The following is an 18,305-nucleotide window of genomic DNA, read 5'->3' as shown; positions in this document are numbered from 1 at the left end:
CGATCTATCACCTCACTTCCACAAAGCTTTCCCATACCTCAATGATCATTATGTCTGGAGCAAGAATGACTTCCCCCTCTTCGCTAGCACCTAGACTCTAGGCATATTGACTTTCAAACATAAAGCAAACACAATTTGGCCTTCACTCTAAAAACAAAAATATGGGCAGCCACCACGACTTGCATGTTGTTTCTTTGTCTCTTGATCTATCATCCTCCCTTATTCTCCACCTCTGTTGGCGCCGTGGGAAATCTTTGCATGGAAAATGGCCAATCCCAAACCGTACCGAAATCTCGAAATTTTTTTTGGGAATCCCAACTTTTAGTTTCGGTTTTTGGAATCCCAACACGAAATAGATTGGTTCGGGATTCGGTTTATATGTTTCGGTTTGGAATCCCGTCCCGAACTACCCCTATACATAATATATAAAGTAAAACTTAAAAATAAATTATTCGAAGAAAATAAAGACTGAAACCCCACAAAATAGTATCAACATACATATTAGGGTAGATGCAAATTTATGTTGTCTATTCCCTTGATGAAAATGCACTTGCAAAATAATAACACTTATGATTAAGGCCAAAATCCTCACGCACCCACAATGAATGGGGGGTTTTGGTCAAAGAATCTCTAGTGCCAAAATTAGAATTCTGAAAGTAATGTATTTAGGAGTTTGTGAGTAGCAAATGACTTAGTATTTTAGTGGGATAATAAGGGTATTTATAGGAGGGTAGCCGGCCATTTGGGTGGAAAGTGGCCGGCCACATATGGTGGTGATTGGAGAATAATTGTAAGATATTATGTGAAATAATATCTTACAATTAACATGGCAATTATTCTTAAGTTAAAGAAAAAAAATTTGGGAGTTACCTTTTGAATAAAATTAATAAGAGATTGATAAGGAGTGATGAGAAGGATTTGAATAAATACCGTATTGCTCACATTTGACTATTCCTTAATTGAGCTGTTATTGTTCGTTGTATGTTCGTAGAAATCCCAGTATGCCTTGAGGATAATTTTATCTTTTTAATCTAAAAATTCACGTATGACCTCTATGTTTTTAGATTATTTTTTACTGCACAATTAGGATCTATCATTTTTCACATTCATCTTATGCGGTTGGATGACAAATTTCCTTAGATATTTGTTGACGCTGAGGATCTGTGTACATACTAGCGACGATATTTCCAATGGAGAAAGGATATTTTCGGATTGAGCCATATGTATGCTGCTATTGTCATATTAAAAGTTAACATGGTGTGCCAGGCCAAGACTAGAAATAATAATATTATAAATATTATAGTGTGCCTCATTTTTGTTCAAAATACATAAGGATATAATGTAGTATCCTTTAATGATATAGTGTGTGACACGGTGACCATCACATTTTTGTTTAGTGACATACTTTCCTTCCTAAATAATGAATAGGATAATAGGGGACAACGAACTTGTGATCCAATAGAGAATCTATTTGTCTGTTCACTTATGATTAACCTATCTTTATTGTGTGAACATCATAGTAGGAACAGTTCATTCTCTTTATCATCATTTAAAGATCATATCTGAAAAAAAAAAAATCATTCAATTTGGAGATCCTCCTATGCATAAAAAAATTGAACGGTTTCATCATGAGGATGCTACTTATTACTAAAAATGTCGATTAGTTTGATACGGATAGATGGCTAAATAATCTCCAAACCAAATGGTTTTTTTGCAAATATGATCTTTAGATAATGATAAAGAGAATAATCAACGGTTCTGGTAACGATGTTCATACAGCTAAGATTCGTTAATTCCAAGTGGTGGATAAATAAGTTAACCCATAAGGGGAACACAAGCATTGTTGCATTATCTTAATAAGATCCATCACATTTGACATTTTCCCTAAAATGTTGCAAACTTTCAAATAAAAGTGAAAATACTAGAACATCTCCAATGGAAGACGAAAACATGAGAGTTAAAGGCATATTTACCCTCAAGTGAGGATGTATTGTCTTTATCCTTTGGAACTTTGTACTCTGGTTGTTTTTTTTTTTTTTTTTTTCCTTTAACGAAGTTATTTTTTGAGCAAAAAATTTGAAATGAGAGAAACAATTTGATTTTTAGCAATACGAAACCTATCCCTACCAAAATTCCAATGCTGGTTGCAGTAGTGGGGAAAGAACATTTTCAGGCCAACCAAAAAGAAATGAAGAGGGGGCTGGATAATAACCAAACCAATATTAGATGGAAACCACCAGAACCGAACACTTTAAAGATAAACTTTGATGGCTTCGTGGTGGTTGACAAGGCTGTTGCTAGCTTTGTCATTAGAGATGAAAATAGAATCCTATTGTTGCGGGTGCAAGAAGTAATGGGGAAAACACAAATTCAGTTGTGGAGGCTCTGGCGTTGCGAGATGCTCTGAATGAAGAAAATTAAGTTCATTGAAGAATATGGTACATGCATTTAACAATTAAATGGTAGAAGCATGCTTGTATGCAATCTAAAACAAAATTTAAACCATGAAATTTAAAGTCTAGTAGTGGTGGTGAACCAAGACTCAACTCAAATCACAAAGAGAGTCAAGAAACTTTATACCTTTGTAACACCTCTTTGCTTAGCAAAGGTTAATCACGCATGAGAATGCCTTCTTTAGTTTGCATCCTTGCTCCTTGGCACCATGGATATGGATGGACAAACTTTGCTTCTTGGCTCCTTGTCATCTTGGATTTGGATGAAGGAATGGGTTCTCCAAAAGCCCCCAAGTCAAGGGCCTCTAAGTTTCAAACCCAAAGATGAGTGAAGGAAGAAAATGAGTGGCATGAGAGGAAGAAGATGAGTGGCATAGGAGGAAGAAGATAAGTGGCATGGGAGGAAGAAGTTGCTAAAAACCCCTCCCCCATGTGGTCAGTCTCTCTAGGGAGAAAAGAGAAAATGTTTTCTCATCTTTCCTCAAAGAGACCCAAATGAGGTTAAGGCTATAAAGTTGCCTTTTACCCATTTCTAAGTGAGTGACAAAAATTGTAATAAGTGAACCATCACTAACCCTCTGGCATGGCTGGCCTTGGTGTGTTTAGTTAGGGTAATTGCTCATTTTATTTTAGTTGTTAAACAACTTAAAGCTTATGTGCCTTGTGAACCAAAACCCATTTGGGTCCCGAAACCCGAAACTAACTTAAGGCCTAATACGAACCTTTCCTCTTTAATTAATTAACTTTGAATTTGTCTTTGCCTTATAAAATTAAACTTTTTAATTGTTCATACTCATCTTCATTATATCTTTCAATCATTACCTTACACAGTTTGCAATTCATTAGGCTCCTTTTAGCAAGGCAGTGGATGATTAAAACTCTTACTAATCGATTATGAATTGAAACTTACTTTCAATTCTGCCTTAGTGATTCTACATCTTCAGGGCTTCCACAAACCATGAGTGACACCTATTAGTATTTTATGGCACCCAAGCTAATCAGAAGAGGTTGGAGAACTTATTCAATTTGGGATTACAATGCAATACGGTCTTTCTCTATTTCAATACTCTTGATCACATTGTTTGGTTGATAGTTCATTCATGCCTACTATCCAGTGTGATTCTCTTGCCTATGTGATTACCTTGAATGTGATTTGGAATGACTTCCTAAATCTCATCCATACTTTGACAAAAGATTCTTAATTATATCATAGAGTATTCTCCCTCAACAGTTTGAAAGTTAGAGATCCTTTATTGTACATTCACATGCTCACATGATTAAGTACCTTAGCCCAACTATGCCGTGGACATCCTCAAATGAAATGCCTTTAACACAATCAAAGACTAAGAACCTAACCACAAGACAACTATTATGTCTCAAGTCAAGGGACTATTTTGCATTATCCCAACTATGAGTTCTCGTGTGACATGACTACGAGAACTCATTGTTGATTGCGTTCAACATACTCACTCTCTATTGAGCATCTACATACTTGTCTTGGTGTCATTCACACCAATGACTCGAGACTAGTCACTTTCCTGAGAAAGAAGGCATAAATTTATCCGGATTATCAATGCCCAATTAGTAATCCTATGATCAGGAACGTTTTATGATATGTATAACATTTGATGAGACGGCTTTAATTACATATACCTTGGACTTATTGTCTAAGCTTATAACATTTGATGAGACGGCTTTAAACAATAATATTTGCCATTACATTAAACTAGATTAGCATAATATGTTAAATGTTCGTAAGGTATCATCTTATGATTTACTTTAGGATACATTTCCAACACTGAAAGCTGCACGAAATAAGGGGTTCAAGAATGTCTGTGTGGAAGGTGATTCTAAGCTAGTCATTGAAGTGGTTGAAAACAGGTACAAGACCCCTTTCAGAATACATTCAATTATCTAGGATATTAGAAGGTTAGCGGCTCCTTTTCAGACTATTTCTTGGAGTCACATATTTCAGGAGACCAATTTCCTTGTAGATGCTGTTACTAGTGTAGGAATTAATATTAGAGATACCTATGTTTTGGAATGCATTCTTCTTGGATGTGCCAATCTTGCTTATGCTTTTGACTGCTTTGGAAATAATTGTACTCGTGATTTTTCCATTTAATGAAGTTATTTTTTGAGCGACAAAAAAAAGTATTGTCTTTATCCTTTTTCTCAAAACTCTTGAAGCTTCATGAAACTGTTGCAAGTTATTAAATGTGGGAACTTTAATTTTATTGTAACTCTCGAATTACTTCTTGATGCTTTGTGAAGGTTCGTGTAACTTCGCCATACAAGGCCTACTATTTTTATAATATTTCCTATTTTTTCTTTTAAAGTTCTAGACTCTTGGTAAAAGTTGAGTACACGAGAATGTATCATATCTGTTTTTTTTTTGTTTTTTGACGATTGAAAACTACTTTTCGAGGCTTCTTGATCTATGTGTTATATAAGTGTCGTAACTTTCAAAACACGATAACACATTATGTTAAATCTTTTCCCTTAACTCTTAAATTATTTATTAATGCTTCGTGAAAATTCATGTAAGTTCGCCAATATGCTTCAAAATATTCCCAAAATCCCCTATTTATATCTTCTAATTTAGTAAGTATCGCAAGAAGAGAAATAATTGCCAAGTAGAATGTCATTACAAGTTAACAGTTGTGTCAATTATTAAATCCAAATTAACCATAAACTCATATTTGTTGTGCGTTACAAACCCGTTTATTACATCCCACGATGTTAAAAAAACAACAAAAAATAAATGGGTCCCGTTCTATCCTAATTTCCAAATAAAACGATTCACGTACATACTTTTATGAACAGATATATGCAATATTATCAAATAATTGAACGAATAAACAAAAGAAAAAGTATGAAAAGAGAAGGAACCAATAGAAAAAGCGCAAGTGAATTGGGTCCCTCCCCCGCCGGAGCTCACATATTGTGGCTGTGGCTATATGGCTGAGCAAACACTGTCAAGCCTCGGCTTTCAGATGCTCATTCCTCTTCCTCTCCTTCTCATCCTCTATAAAAGCTTTTCTCTTTTGGGTTAATTGCTACCTCTCTCTCACTCTCTCATATCTGGCAGCCTTGGTTACCATCTTCACCTCTGGATCTTCACCTTTGGAGGTAACTTTAGCTTCAATTCTCTCTTTTAATCTCATTTTGTTTTTTTAACTTTTAATTTATAGATGATGAAATTATATACTTGGTTGCAATTATTGTGTGAAAAAATCCTGGAATTTTAGGTGCCTGCATTAACAAAAATTGAAAAGTGGGTGTCTTTAGCAACAAGAACAATACCCAGAAGTGTTTGTTTTTATTCTTTTCCCCTCACAGTTATAATCTGGGAAAAAGAATGTGAATTTTCTCAGCATAAATTTGAAACCTTTATATACGTATTGGATTTTCAAGGCTTAGAATTTGATTAATTTTGATATAACGTATGAAAATATGGAATCTGATGAGTTGTTGGGGTGTCTTGGCTGTTTAGGTGATTTCTGATATGCCAATGAGATCAACTTGATATTTTCGAAATTAGGTAGAGTTTATAAGTCTACTTATCATGTCTGATCCGGTTGTGCGATCTTATCATGGTGGTGAAGGAACTAGTGAGCTAGCTTCACATCCTTATGAATCTGTTTGGATGGCTAATTGGAGGTGCACAAGTTGTAAGTCAGAAACCAAAGCGTGTGGCCATGTATCGATTCGTTATGAGGAGGCCCAACAACACAATCATGGTGTTAAGAAACACTCCTTGTTTAGAGGGTTCGGAGAAGTAACTGAACCGAAAAGAGTAAGAAATATCGATGAGGGCCTCGGTTTGACAGAGAGTTCAAAGAAAACAAGGAAGGAGATATGGGAAGGCCAGTCCTTTCCAATGTTCAATCTTCCTCCAAAGACTAGTGTGGCTCAACTGAATCAGGACAATTCTACTTTCCATGGGGGATTACTTGGTGAGAGTAGCCCACCGGCAATGCCTGTCTGGATTCCTACTGATGCATGGGCTCTGGAAGCCGCCCCACCACCTCCAGAGCGACAGGTGAAATATCATAATTTTCTTGAGAACAATAGCCTAGCTGATTCCAAATCTTTTCGGGATGAATCAATGAGATCAGATTCCAAAATTGTGCCGCATCAATCTAAAGGTGGGCGGACTTCTTTGTCATCTTTCCTGTGTAGTGAAGAGGAAATTAATCTATCCAACTCCCTTCTAGCACCTCGACAACATGCCACAAACACTTGTAATCACGCAATTTCCACATTGTTGGCCCATGAGAATAACTTCCATAACAATGTTGTCTCTCAAAGATCAGGGGGTTCATTGCCAAGGCAGAATGATATGGTTTTGTTGCAGCACGACCCCTCCACAAGCAGCATGCAGCAACCAAATTATTTTGGTAAAAATTTCCTAGAAATGCAAAATCAGCCTGGTATTGGATTGCTTTCAAGCCACGCCAGCCCCCCAGAGGTGACCAGACTGGAAAAAGTATTTCACGGATCCGGATCTCTGCCAAGCCTGCAGCGTTCTGTGCATAACATAGAGACTATGAGAATATGCTCCACTGTCAACGCTGATGAAGAATTATCTAGGGGTCCTCCTATGTTTTCAAAGACAGCTCACCATTTTCAGATCACGAAAAAGACTGGTGTTAACTTGCCTGAAGTAGGTCAAATATTTGGACAGTCAACTGTATCAACAAAATTGAAGGGAAAAGCTTTTAGTGATCCTTTTGGTTTTTCCACGGAGTATGGTCTCCCTCCTCAACCTAGATTGAAGCTGCTACCTTACAGGAGCTCTACAGATACCGATGGAGTGGAAGATGTAAGAGTTGTCAAGGCTCAAGCACTCGAATCATCATCTGAAACAGATATTATGGACATGGATGCTTTCCAGGATAACCTTCTTTCTGGTAATATTTCAGGAATCTCAACTTTGTTGAACAATATTTATACCATCTTAAATGTGTAGGCTATTTAGCTTTTACAGCATCATGCTTGGATTAACTTGTGTTTTAAAAAGTAATTATCACTAAGTTCATATAGTATAAAAATATTATAAGTTTTCAGTGTATTATTGTTTCATCATGTCTTTCGGCTAATAATGGGTTTTGCTTCTTGTATCAGGTGTGGAGGTATCCGCATCAGATAAGGTAACTTATATAATTCTGCTTTTGGGAATATTGGTTTAGTAACATAGTTTTGGAATCAATATTTGTTCATCCAAAACACCTTTTATGTTGTGTTCCCAGGAAACTGGCTTTTAAAGGATCACACTATGTTTAACTGAATTTAATAATATACTTAGCATAGCACTAAATTGCCATTCTGATTTTTGAATTTTGCAGCATGTTGAGAGTGGCAAGAAGTCACCAAAATCTCGATCAGCCATCGCTTCAGGTAGAGAAGAGAACGGAGCTAGACTTCCATACACAAAATTACCTGACATAAATCAAGAGCTTCCTGATTCAGCAGAAGAAAGGGAGACGAGCATTTCAAGAACCCAGAGTTTGGATGTCGAACATCTCCTTTCCCATGCTGAGCATCCCACAAATTCAAAATCCAGTGCATGTCCAGAAGGATCTCAGGGACCAGAACCAAGCAGCAGGTGGGTTAAACGGCTCAAGTTGACGGCTTCTCAGCCTGTTTATGGTACAAAAAGCTCAAAAATGGGAGAAGCCTCTTCATGTGAAAAGGTCAAGAAATCTTCAAACACAATTATAAAGTGCAGTATGACTAGTTCACAACCTGCCACCGGCAGATTTCTTGGTAAAGAACAGATGGTGCCAGATCAAACTGCAATGGTATTAAGGAATCATGAGTCATCTCCCATTGACTCCACCGGGAAAGGTCGAAATATAACGCTCTCTCATCCTTGGATTCGGAGGTGGTCTAAAGTAGCATCCCAAAAGAAGTCTGAGGCAGTGGTTGCTTTTCAATCACAATGTTTGAAGCCAAAAGTAGATGAGTTTCAGAAGAAGCAGTTTCCAAGCATTGCTGCTATGGCACTCATGGGAAAGGCTATGAGTGGTTTCCATCCATGTGAGTTTGCAAACAAGGGGTCTTTTGTAGTTTGGAATACCAAGGGATTTTAAATAGACAAGTCGTGCAACTCCGGAAACAAGAGTATGGTATACAAAGCATGGGAATATGATTGTCCAACTGATGGTTAGCATTTGCTTGGCGAGGATAAAGAATGCATTGTCCATATTTGAGAATCCACAAAGATGGCTGATTGTGGAGTTTACAGATTATGAATGTCGCATAGGTGTGTATCCAACTTGTAATGTTGGTTTCTTTTTTAGTTTTAAAAGTAGGTAAACAAAGGGATCGATTAGCGGCCCTAGTTTCTTGAGTATGGCCTCTACAATGGGGGATGAGAGTGACTGTGTCAACTTCTCTTACTTCAATTGAGTAATTGGAAACTAATCTGCTAGTCGTGGTTCTATTGCTTTTCCAAAATTCTGGAAGGAATGTCTCTAATGCTTAGCAACCAAACACTGAAACTACAAAGAAAATAGGTCATCTCCGTGCATATGTCATTGACAATGTTCCTTGTGATTGTCAGGCCGGCAAGAAAGATGGTACCTGAAGCTCTGGAAGAAACGTGTGTCGTGTCCCCATTCTATGCATACCTAGACAGTTCTATTGCTTAGTTTTTACAATTTACTATAGTTTGGGGCAATTATACACTTCAATGACTTGCTTTTGCTGAATGAGTCGATTATGATTGGAGTAGACAGAGGAATCATTTATGCGGATTACATTGATGGCCAACCGTACAGGATATGGTCCAGAGATGCTGTTTAAGCTGATGATGCAAGGGAGGTTTTGATAGAGACGAGTTCAGGACCAACTGTGCAGAGAATCACTTCCATCTTCAGTTTTTCTGGAACTAGCGGCTTCGGCTACTAAGTTCTAAGTTTTGGTAAAGAAAATGTGAGAGAGTTTTACAATCGTGTGCTGTATTGGCATTTGGTTGGTCTCCTCAATTCTTTGCTGCTTGATTCTTGGTTTGAGTCTATGAAACATACCATCAATTTTCTTTGGTTGATAGATTGCTGATCTTTTTATACCTCTCAAATATTTGGCATTCAGAACGATCATTTTGGTCATGTTTTTTAAAATATTACCAAACAAGTTTTTTAGTTTTCAAAAAAGCTGAAAACTATGAGTGAAAATAGTTATCAAACAGTCCAAAACGGTAGCTTTCAGTATTGAAATTCAGAGTTAATTTGTTTTTGAAAAATAAAAAACAAAATAGTTATTAAACGTACCTTTGTAGCTATTGAGTGGCATTGTGATTGGTTTCTCATGCTTTCTTTCGCTACCCCAATTGGAAAAACAGATCTTGAAGATCTTTTCTCAACCTATGCAGGCCATATTGACTCCTAATTAGTTATACACACGTCACCTTTGATTGGATAAGTACTTTTGACATTGCTATGTGGCAAGAACATCCTTGAAGATCTTTTCTCTAACTCTTAGCTTGGATAGATTTTTAAGTGTACTTAGAACATAGCTCAATATATCAAGCGTTATTATACAAGTGGTTGGATACTTGAAAATGAAAATTTGAAACGACTTATATTATGATAGTTGGTATACTGGACCGTGTTTCCGACACCAAAAAAAAAAAAAAAAAAAGAAAAAAAATATACTCCCTAGCTTGTAGTTGTACCAAGCACTAATAGTAAGTCTACCAATTCTATTATATACTAGTATATGCCCACACACAAAGTGCGTAAAATTTTTTATTTTTGTTTTTTAATTGAAGGAGAGAGGAAGAAAGTGAGAGAGCAAACATGAGAGTGGGAAGAGAGAGAGGTTTAATTTTAATTTTAATTTTTGTAAATTATCTAAACTATTTATTAAAGAACCCCTTTATCAACATAAAGAGAGTAAAAACACTATTTATCTTATATCACGTCAAAAAAGTTAAAAACAGTAAAGTAATTTTACAAAACAAAATTTTGCTTTTAATAAAATACAAGTAACATCTAGCACTCTTGTGAATTATGTTTAACATATTGGTAATCCAATAAGGTTATAGTTTAGTGGGGTTAACAAAATTTAATATAGTTAGTGCTATTGAAAAGGCAAAGATTTTTTTAGTTAGTGCTTTGTATAGGTGGATGTCCCTCTTACTCTGGTTTGTGTTAGGAAGTGCTTTACAGTTTGCTCTATTTGTTTCAGTTTTATAGGAAAAACTCATCAGACTTTATGCTCCTAACTTATCCAATCCATCCCCCCCAAAGCAAGAAAATTTGGAATTGATTCATAATGATGTGTTAGAACAGAATTTGGAATACATTCTTTGCAATGATGCTATACCAAACACCTCTGGAAAATTCTCTAATTATCTGCAATTTTATTCTCTTAAAATTGGAATTACCTATTTGGTTTTGGCCTATTGGCACATGCTTGGAAGTCATGCCACTTGGACAACTTTTGGTTTTGGTAAAAATGGAGAACTAAAGCAAGAGGCGAATTTTGATTGTGAGTGAGATGTATGCTTACGTTATCTATTTTACTGCCCCTATGTCATGTTTGGTGTCTAAAATTAGATCATATTAGTTAATTTATTAGATTTAAGGTATGTCGAAGTAAGAAATGAAGGCCGACTTTTACCTCTAAGTTTTGTCCAAGTTGAAGATTGGATATTTAGTTAGTGAGAGTGAAATCTCACCATTTTATATGGGAATTGGAAGGGAAAGGTTTCATTCATGACTAATCCATCTTTTACTCAAGTTCCGCCTTGGACAAAATTTGGAAGTCGACTTTTAATTCTTCCTTCAATACACCTGACCATAGTGAGTTGTCGAATCCAAATCCTAGCCATGAAACATGACCAGAGAAAATTGTTGTTTTAAAAGTAATTTTTGACAAAATTACTAAATCAGTGGCATAATTGCTTCTGCTAAAAACGGAGAATAATTAGAGTGACATATGAACAGAACTACAGTAGATTTACATTGCATGCTTGATATAGCAATGTCCTAATACATATAGAAACACCCCACAATCCCCCAAAGAGAAGAAAAAAAGAAACATAAACAGAGATTCCCCATATTTCACCCTAGTTTACAGTCTTGCAGTCGAAACTTCTGCTGCCTTGCAATGAACGACTCAACCTTGCTCCGAAACTCCTCGTTACTCATGCCGTCTTCAGGATACACACTCCCTGCCGGCTTCCCACCAGGCTGAACGTTTTTCTTGAACTTCTCTGTCTCTGATCGTTTCAATAAGCGCCGCGAGCTCTTGCAAACCTCGCGTTCTAAATTCTCTGACTGACTCCTTGTGAAGTTCTTGAATTGCAAAGTTTGAGGAGCTTGCTCAGAAACTATACTATCCTTAGGTGTGTTTTTTATGGCCTGGTACTCAATCACAGCCTGGTACTCAATCACATCGCCACGAAGTTTCTGATTTTTTTCGCTGTTCTGAACAAACTCTTCATAAAGATCATCGCCCAAGCTGCCTGTGCTCGAGTCTTTAGCTGAAAATCTGCCCGACTTCGCGAAGAGAACGATAACTATTACATTTCCAATGACAAACACGAAGCGAGGACTTACCATGAAGCCGGATATGTCTTTGAAGTAAGAGCCAGAGTTCTTGACAGCATGAGGGAGTTGGACAGAAAACCTGGAAAGCAGGAGCAGAAAAGCAAGCACCTCAATCAACCGAAACAAGTTTGCGAGTTTTCGAAGCTGGCGGTATTTCAAGATTGCGTTCGCCTTCTCAGTTTTGATGTCATAAAAATTGACTGAATCCATTTTGTTAGTGAAGTTGTGTGAGAGAAATCAATGAAAAATCCGGAAAAGGGTTTCGAAGATTTTGCGTTTCTCACTCGAAAAGGATTCGGGTTTTGATAGAGGATTCGTAACCCACCATGTCCCTGACGAGAGCCAGTAGGGGCACTACTATCAGAGCAGTAGATTTTATGAGGATTTTGATCACCGGAAGCATGAAAGCAGTGGAATCAGAGTTGTTTTAGAGAGAAAGAGAGAGAGGGAGGGGAAATATAAGGTTGTGTGAGATGGGATTTTGTTGTTGTTGAACACTTTACATGGTGCAGGCTTTGTATTTATAGGCCAGGGGAAGATATAACCTCTTTTTTTTATTTTTATGAATTCTTAGGAGACTAGCCTTTTCTTTTTCTTATATTCCCATTCATTTTTGCTTTATTTTAAATCTGCAACTGCAAGTTGAGGGTTTATCCAAGGCTCCATTATACTAAGGCCATCATCCTGCTGGATGATTTTCTGGAATATGGTACACTTGACTAGGATTTAGATATAAAAGAGCATGGACAAAAACGTTAGGAATAAATTACACAAATATTTGACAAGAATATTTTATTTTTCTTTCTTTTTCTCCAATTGATTTAACCGAATTGAACTCTCGACCTTGGCCCCTAAACCCTAAATTAAATACTTTTTTTGCTAAGGTAAATGTTAAGTTGTTCACAATTAACATAAAGCCACTTAGTGCTATGGTCTAAAGGTATTCATCTTTACTTGTAAATGAGAGGCCTAAAGACGAGTTTGAACAACATTATTACTAGTCTATTGTGAGGTTAAACCCTCTCCCTCCCTTTTAGTGTAAATAATATCATTTGTTAAAAAAAAACATAAGAAAATAGCATGCGGTGGAATTAGAGTTTAGTTGGTTATGCTCCCGACTTTCTAAGTTTGATTCCTCCTTCCCCTCTCCCTTGTAATACAAACAAACATGAAAATACCAACTGCATATCGGCAAAATTCTTTCTAGTGGTGGAAGATGTTCCATGTTCGTTTCTTTCTTCTCATGACATTTTTCTTGCATATCTTTTGAGTAACTTAATTGCAAAGACCTTGTTAGTATCATACTAGCACATTCTTGTGAACTTTGATTAGGTATTGTTATGCTTTGAACTAAAAGTTACTAAAAGAAAAAGTGGGAAAATAATTTGGAAAAATGTTTAGAAATTATTGGTTCTTGACTTCCACAGTCCATCTAATGGAGTTCTCCAGGTGGCAAACTCAGATACAAATCCATATCGCTGTCCTCTAGATTCCAGGCTCAATTTCTTACTCACTAAGAATGTGCCAAGTAAGACCTAACTTTCTCTTGCTTTAGTTCATTTCTTTTTTTCTTCAAATAACTTTTTTTAATTGCCACATTACCTTTTCTTCTTTTAGTTTGGCTTTCAGTTGCTTCCGTGACCTAATTGACCCACCAAAAATAATATCCCTCTCTTTTACTTGTGGACCACGAGGCTAAGTGGCACGTTATGAATCACAATGTTGGTTGTTTTACACCTTCCTCCTCAATCGTGGTATTTACCCAAAAAGATTATCTCTTTGTAAATCACATGATATGAAATACGTTTAAGAGCAGTAAGGAAACTCTAATGAATGTTTTCTGCTGCTTAAGAAGGTACAAAGGTGGTTTAGAGTTATACAAATAAGGAATATAGTCTTGGACTAGAAAGATCAACACACACTAATGATAATTTTTTTTGTCAAAATTAGCTCAAGCCAACTAGTATAGAAACAAAGCTCAAAGTAATTTGGTGAATAACAACGAGTCAATTGATACAGAAAGATTAATTCACGCCAAGAGTAATTTGATCATAGAGTGGAATCTATAGTCGAGTGACGTAAGCATTATTACAAAATTGACGTAAGCACTACTACAAAATAAGGAATGTATCTTCGGGAGACGAACATTTTTGTTAGGGTTCTACCGCATGCCAATTTTTTTTTGTTTTTAATCAGTTTTTATTTTTTATAACTTAAAAAAAAAAGTTATTGAACGGAGACTTAAGAATTGAAATTAATATAGAAAATTTCTCTTGTAAAAATGTTATCATTTGTTGCAAAATATTGGTTAGGGTTTAAATCAAACATAGGACATCTATTACGACCCGTCAAGTTGGATATCTATTACAGTTACTTTTCTTTAAACATAGGACAATTTCATTCGAAAATTCTCCTTCAATTAGAACCAGAAAAATCTTGGGCCCCAAAACAAAGGAAAAAGAAACCCTAAAACTAAAAATCAATAGAACTATAGAAGCACAGTGCCTGTGAACGTCACGGAATTATACGTAATTAGAGATTATGGTGGATAACGACCATATACCCCATGACTCGAAAGCAGTGTAAGCGACTTTTATTAGGCTTTAGCAAAATAGAACTCGCATTACTTAATGATACCAATAAATCTAGTATGTTCAAACGCTTAATTGATTTAATTATCAACAAAATGTACTTTTGTTTAAAGACCAACGTTTAAAAATTTTGTTTGTTTGTTTTTTTTTTTTTTTGGAACAAATTGCAAGCAAACAATAGATTATAATTGTTAATACTTGATTTTATTACATGATATTCCACACTAAGGAGAGAGGGAAAATTTGAATTCATAATGTAGTTGGTTAAAGAGATGGATTCTAATCATTAAGACAATTTACCACTTACTAATAGCACACAATTTTAAGAGCAAAGAAATGCTAAAGAATAAAATATTATTTACAGGGGCTTAAGACAATTTAATTTGTCCATACATTTGTTAACTTTCTCTAACAATTAAGGACAGAGTGTGTGTGTGTGTGTGTGTGTGTGTGTGTTTCGCTACTCAACGATTAAAAAATAATCAGGGGGCGGTCAGATCTTTCCCTTGTGGTGTCATTGCGGGTTTAAGGGAATTCATAGGCGTGTTTGTTGTCGTTTGTCTTTGCATGTACTTAACTGATAGTATTGTGTTTACTTTATGTGCGTGGAGGGTGTTGAATCCAACCGTTAAGGTTTAGGCCTTGTAAGCTTATCTAAATTGTTAGTTAGGTATGGATTTTTTGTGATCGAAGAATTGTATTTCTGAGGAGTTTGTTATGTGCTGATTTGGTAAAGGACTATAGGGATCTTTTCCTGATAACTCAGAGTAGGGCTTCTTTGTCAAAGTACTACTGTTGTCCTTTGCAAGTTCATTAGAAAGTAATGCACGATTTTGTTCTTATGAGCATTATCTTTTATTAGGTTAGAAGTGAGTGAAGTTTTGTTGTGTTGTGCATTTGTAATCTTGAAATTGTATTCCATATCGATGATGTCCGTCGGTTTATTTATTAATGAAATTCTTAAGTTTCAAAAAATCATAGTCCATGTGAATAAGACCCAATCGTCGCAAATCATCATGCACTAACCATCGGGTTGCTTTTAATCAGTTTTGTCCTTAGTTATCAAAAATCACCACGTGTAGTGCTTGCTTTTAAATTTCAGCACGTATCCGGCCCGTGGTTGATGTTTTTGATGTTTTTTTATTTATTTATTTTTGTTAGCGCCTTGATAATATTTGTGGATATTAAAATTATTTACTTCCCCCCGCGCGCGCCACAGCTAAGTGGTTTTAAAATTTTCCCAATTGAGAGATAAAGTCGGGAAAATTGAAAGCCGTAAAGTCGGGAAAATTTTCTGTTTGGAGTCTGAGCAATTATTTAAGTACATCAGAATTTTGACTTGCATTACTTGTTTTTATTGGAATTTTGATTGCAGGTTATAGTAGTTAATGGGAAGTTTTCAGGCCCTCTTATCAATACTACTACAAACAACAATATTGTTGTTAATGTACATAATGAATTGAACGAGAATCTCCTAATAACTTGGTAAGGCTTTCGTATAAATATATCATTATATTTCATGAATGAGGCTTTTGTATAAATGTCTTATGGTTAGTAGTTTTAGATATCATGTTATGAGAACAACAAATTCAAGATGTGGGAACTGCAGATAATCGAGATACTTTTTTTTTTGACCCCGTCTCTTGTAATAACATTTGTCACCAAATTTAATTGTATTGCATCTTTATGTAAACTTAAACTAGTGTTCTTTTCTTTTGTAGTCGAATGGCACAAACTTTGAGAACACTGACTTGTGCCTGAGGATTTTGTTGAATATGATGAGAAGGGAGAGTACCCGGTTATGATTTCTAATCTTCAGGCTGCTTTTGTGGTGAGGTCTTAGATTTTTTGCCACATGAAATGCATATGGGTATATAAAAGTTGGTATGAGAAGCTAATTGTTCGTTTGTGAATAAGATAGACTATTTCTTGTGCTGTGAACAGAGAAACCTATGTAATTAATAGACAGTGGATGTTCTAGAAAAGTTTAGAATTCATCTTGTGTACGTTATTCGATTTTGTATATCTATTCACTTTTCCTAGTGAAGAGTATAAGACTTTTTTTCCTTTTGATACATATGCTTATGTCTATGCAGATAGAGAAAGCCAAGAACTGCTGAGGCTCAAGCATTATGGTCAGTATTTAACTCTCAAAGTTTTTTCGTTGGAAGTGTTCGAAGAAACGTGAAGTCTTCAACTAACAATGGCCTTGTTATTGGAGGCTTGGTTTTGTTGTTAGCTTTAGTGTAATGTACTACTTGTAATATTTGAATTTGTGATTTTTTTTTTTGTTTTGTCAAATAATGTGGTGGGCTATGAGTGGTGTGAGAAGGAGTGAGACACAAAATGAGAACGGTGAACCTAACGAAATCAAGGGAATGGGATAGATGATGATTTTTGTCTCTTGACCCGTCGGGACACGCGGTCTAGTCCGGACACAGAAGAATTTCTCCTTTATCGGGTGCGGTTTTAACTTCAGACGGGCTAGATCTATGGGCTCCATTTTCTTTATAGGTTACATTTTTCAATCCTCTGCGTGTTGAGTGTGTGTGTTTGTGTAACTGTGTGTGTGTGTGAAGAGAGAGAGAGAGAGAGAGAGAGAGAGAGAGATGCCTTTCGAATCTTAAAAAATAATGCCGAGTCCTGTTGGAAAAATTGGTCCTCCTATCCAATCCATAGCACAATATATAATGTTGGGCTGATTCAATTAGAAGCTTTTGTTGTTAGTGGTAATGCCACTTTTCTTGCTGGTAAAGACTTTGGAGAAGAGATAAGGTTGCAACTAACAAAAGCCACCCAGTTTAATTAATTATTGTTAAATAAAAAACAAAGACCCTTTATTAGGGTTAATGGAACGCTAAATCTTCTTTTCAAATTGTTAATTTCTTACATGTTTCTTTATCATTTTAATCAGCTGAGATCCGATTGCCTGGAGTTTAACTGATTGGCTAATTTATAAATGCCGTGAAATAGTTGACTCGAAAAAGTACATGTTGTTTTGCCGAAATTGTCTTAACATGTAATGTTATTAGACTATCAATTCACTCATATATTTATACATAACTAGGAATTTATAATGACTCATAACATAACATTGAGAATAAAGTTATCCAAAATGATCCATGAGATTGGCAAAATTTCACGCTTTGGTTTCTAAGATATAAAATCGATAGAAGCAGTTTTTGAGATTGTTCTTCAATTTAATGGAAATTTTTCACAGAAGGACCAAAATGATTGACGGTGAACAATCTCAGGAATCACTTTTATCGATTTTAAATCTCACGAACGAAATTGAAGAGTTATGATAATCTCAATGACCATCTTAGCTGAAAAGTAATCAATAATTTATGAAACAAAGGTACAGTTATCCGTAATTCAGAAACCAATGCTGAATATGTTTTCTAACATCAAAATCAGTTGGAAAGAAAAAGTTCTCTTGAATTTTTATTTGAAAAGCTAAAGGCCACACAATTCTTCTCCCGCCTTGATTGAGCATTTCATATTTGCTATCCATTATTTCCTATGCAAACCACAAAACGCACACGTTGGATTTGAATTAGCCGACTTTAGATTCCACTAAATACATAATGTCTTTAATTTTGTATGTATATATTTATTTGTCATTTTGTGGGCAGAAATTAGATGAAGGCATTTAAAGTGTTGACATATCTTCCCATGAGGAAACACAATCGTTA

General features: G+C 35.7%; 3 protein-coding genes across 3 annotated transcripts; 2 read left to right on the top strand and 1 right to left on the bottom strand.

Moving 5' to 3' along the window:
- Positions 1-5,414: 5,414 nt before the first annotated feature.
- LOC125468272 lies at positions 5,415-6,995 on the top strand. The gene is made up of 3 exons (XM_048581153.1): positions 5,415-5,585; positions 5,950-6,927; positions 6,975-6,995. The coding sequence occupies exons 2-3, from the start codon at positions 6,022-6,024 to the stop codon at positions 6,993-6,995; spliced, it is 927 nt and encodes a 308-aa protein (XP_048437110.1). The 5' UTR covers positions 5,415-5,585; positions 5,950-6,021.
- Positions 6,961-8,904, top strand: LOC103967113 (F-box protein At2g16365). Its single transcript, XM_048581111.1, has 3 exons — positions 6,961-7,369; positions 7,584-7,609; positions 7,805-8,904. The coding sequence occupies exons 1-3, from the start codon at positions 7,006-7,008 to the stop codon at positions 8,549-8,551; spliced, it is 1,137 nt and encodes a 378-aa protein (XP_048437068.1). The 5' UTR covers positions 6,961-7,005; the 3' UTR covers positions 8,552-8,904.
- Positions 8,905-11,371: 2,467 nt separating this feature from the next.
- LOC103967114 lies at positions 11,372-12,848 on the bottom strand. The gene has a single exon (XM_009380361.3). The coding sequence runs from the start codon at positions 12,227-12,229 to the stop codon at positions 11,531-11,533; it is 699 nt and encodes a 232-aa protein (XP_009378636.2). The 5' UTR covers positions 12,230-12,848; the 3' UTR covers positions 11,372-11,530.
- Between the last annotated feature and the right edge of the window lie 5,457 nt (positions 12,849-18,305).

Source organism: the organism of the source record quoted next, unplaced genomic scaffold (genome assembly GCF_019419815.1).
Source record: "Pyrus x bretschneideri cultivar Hongxiangsu unplaced genomic scaffold, Pyrus_bretschneideri_v1 Contig16, whole genome shotgun sequence".
NCBI lineage: Eukaryota > Viridiplantae > Streptophyta > Magnoliopsida > Rosales > Rosaceae > Pyrus > Pyrus x bretschneideri.
Note: the sequence above shows the minus strand (reverse complement) of the source record. Positions and strands in the feature narration are given on the sequence as shown.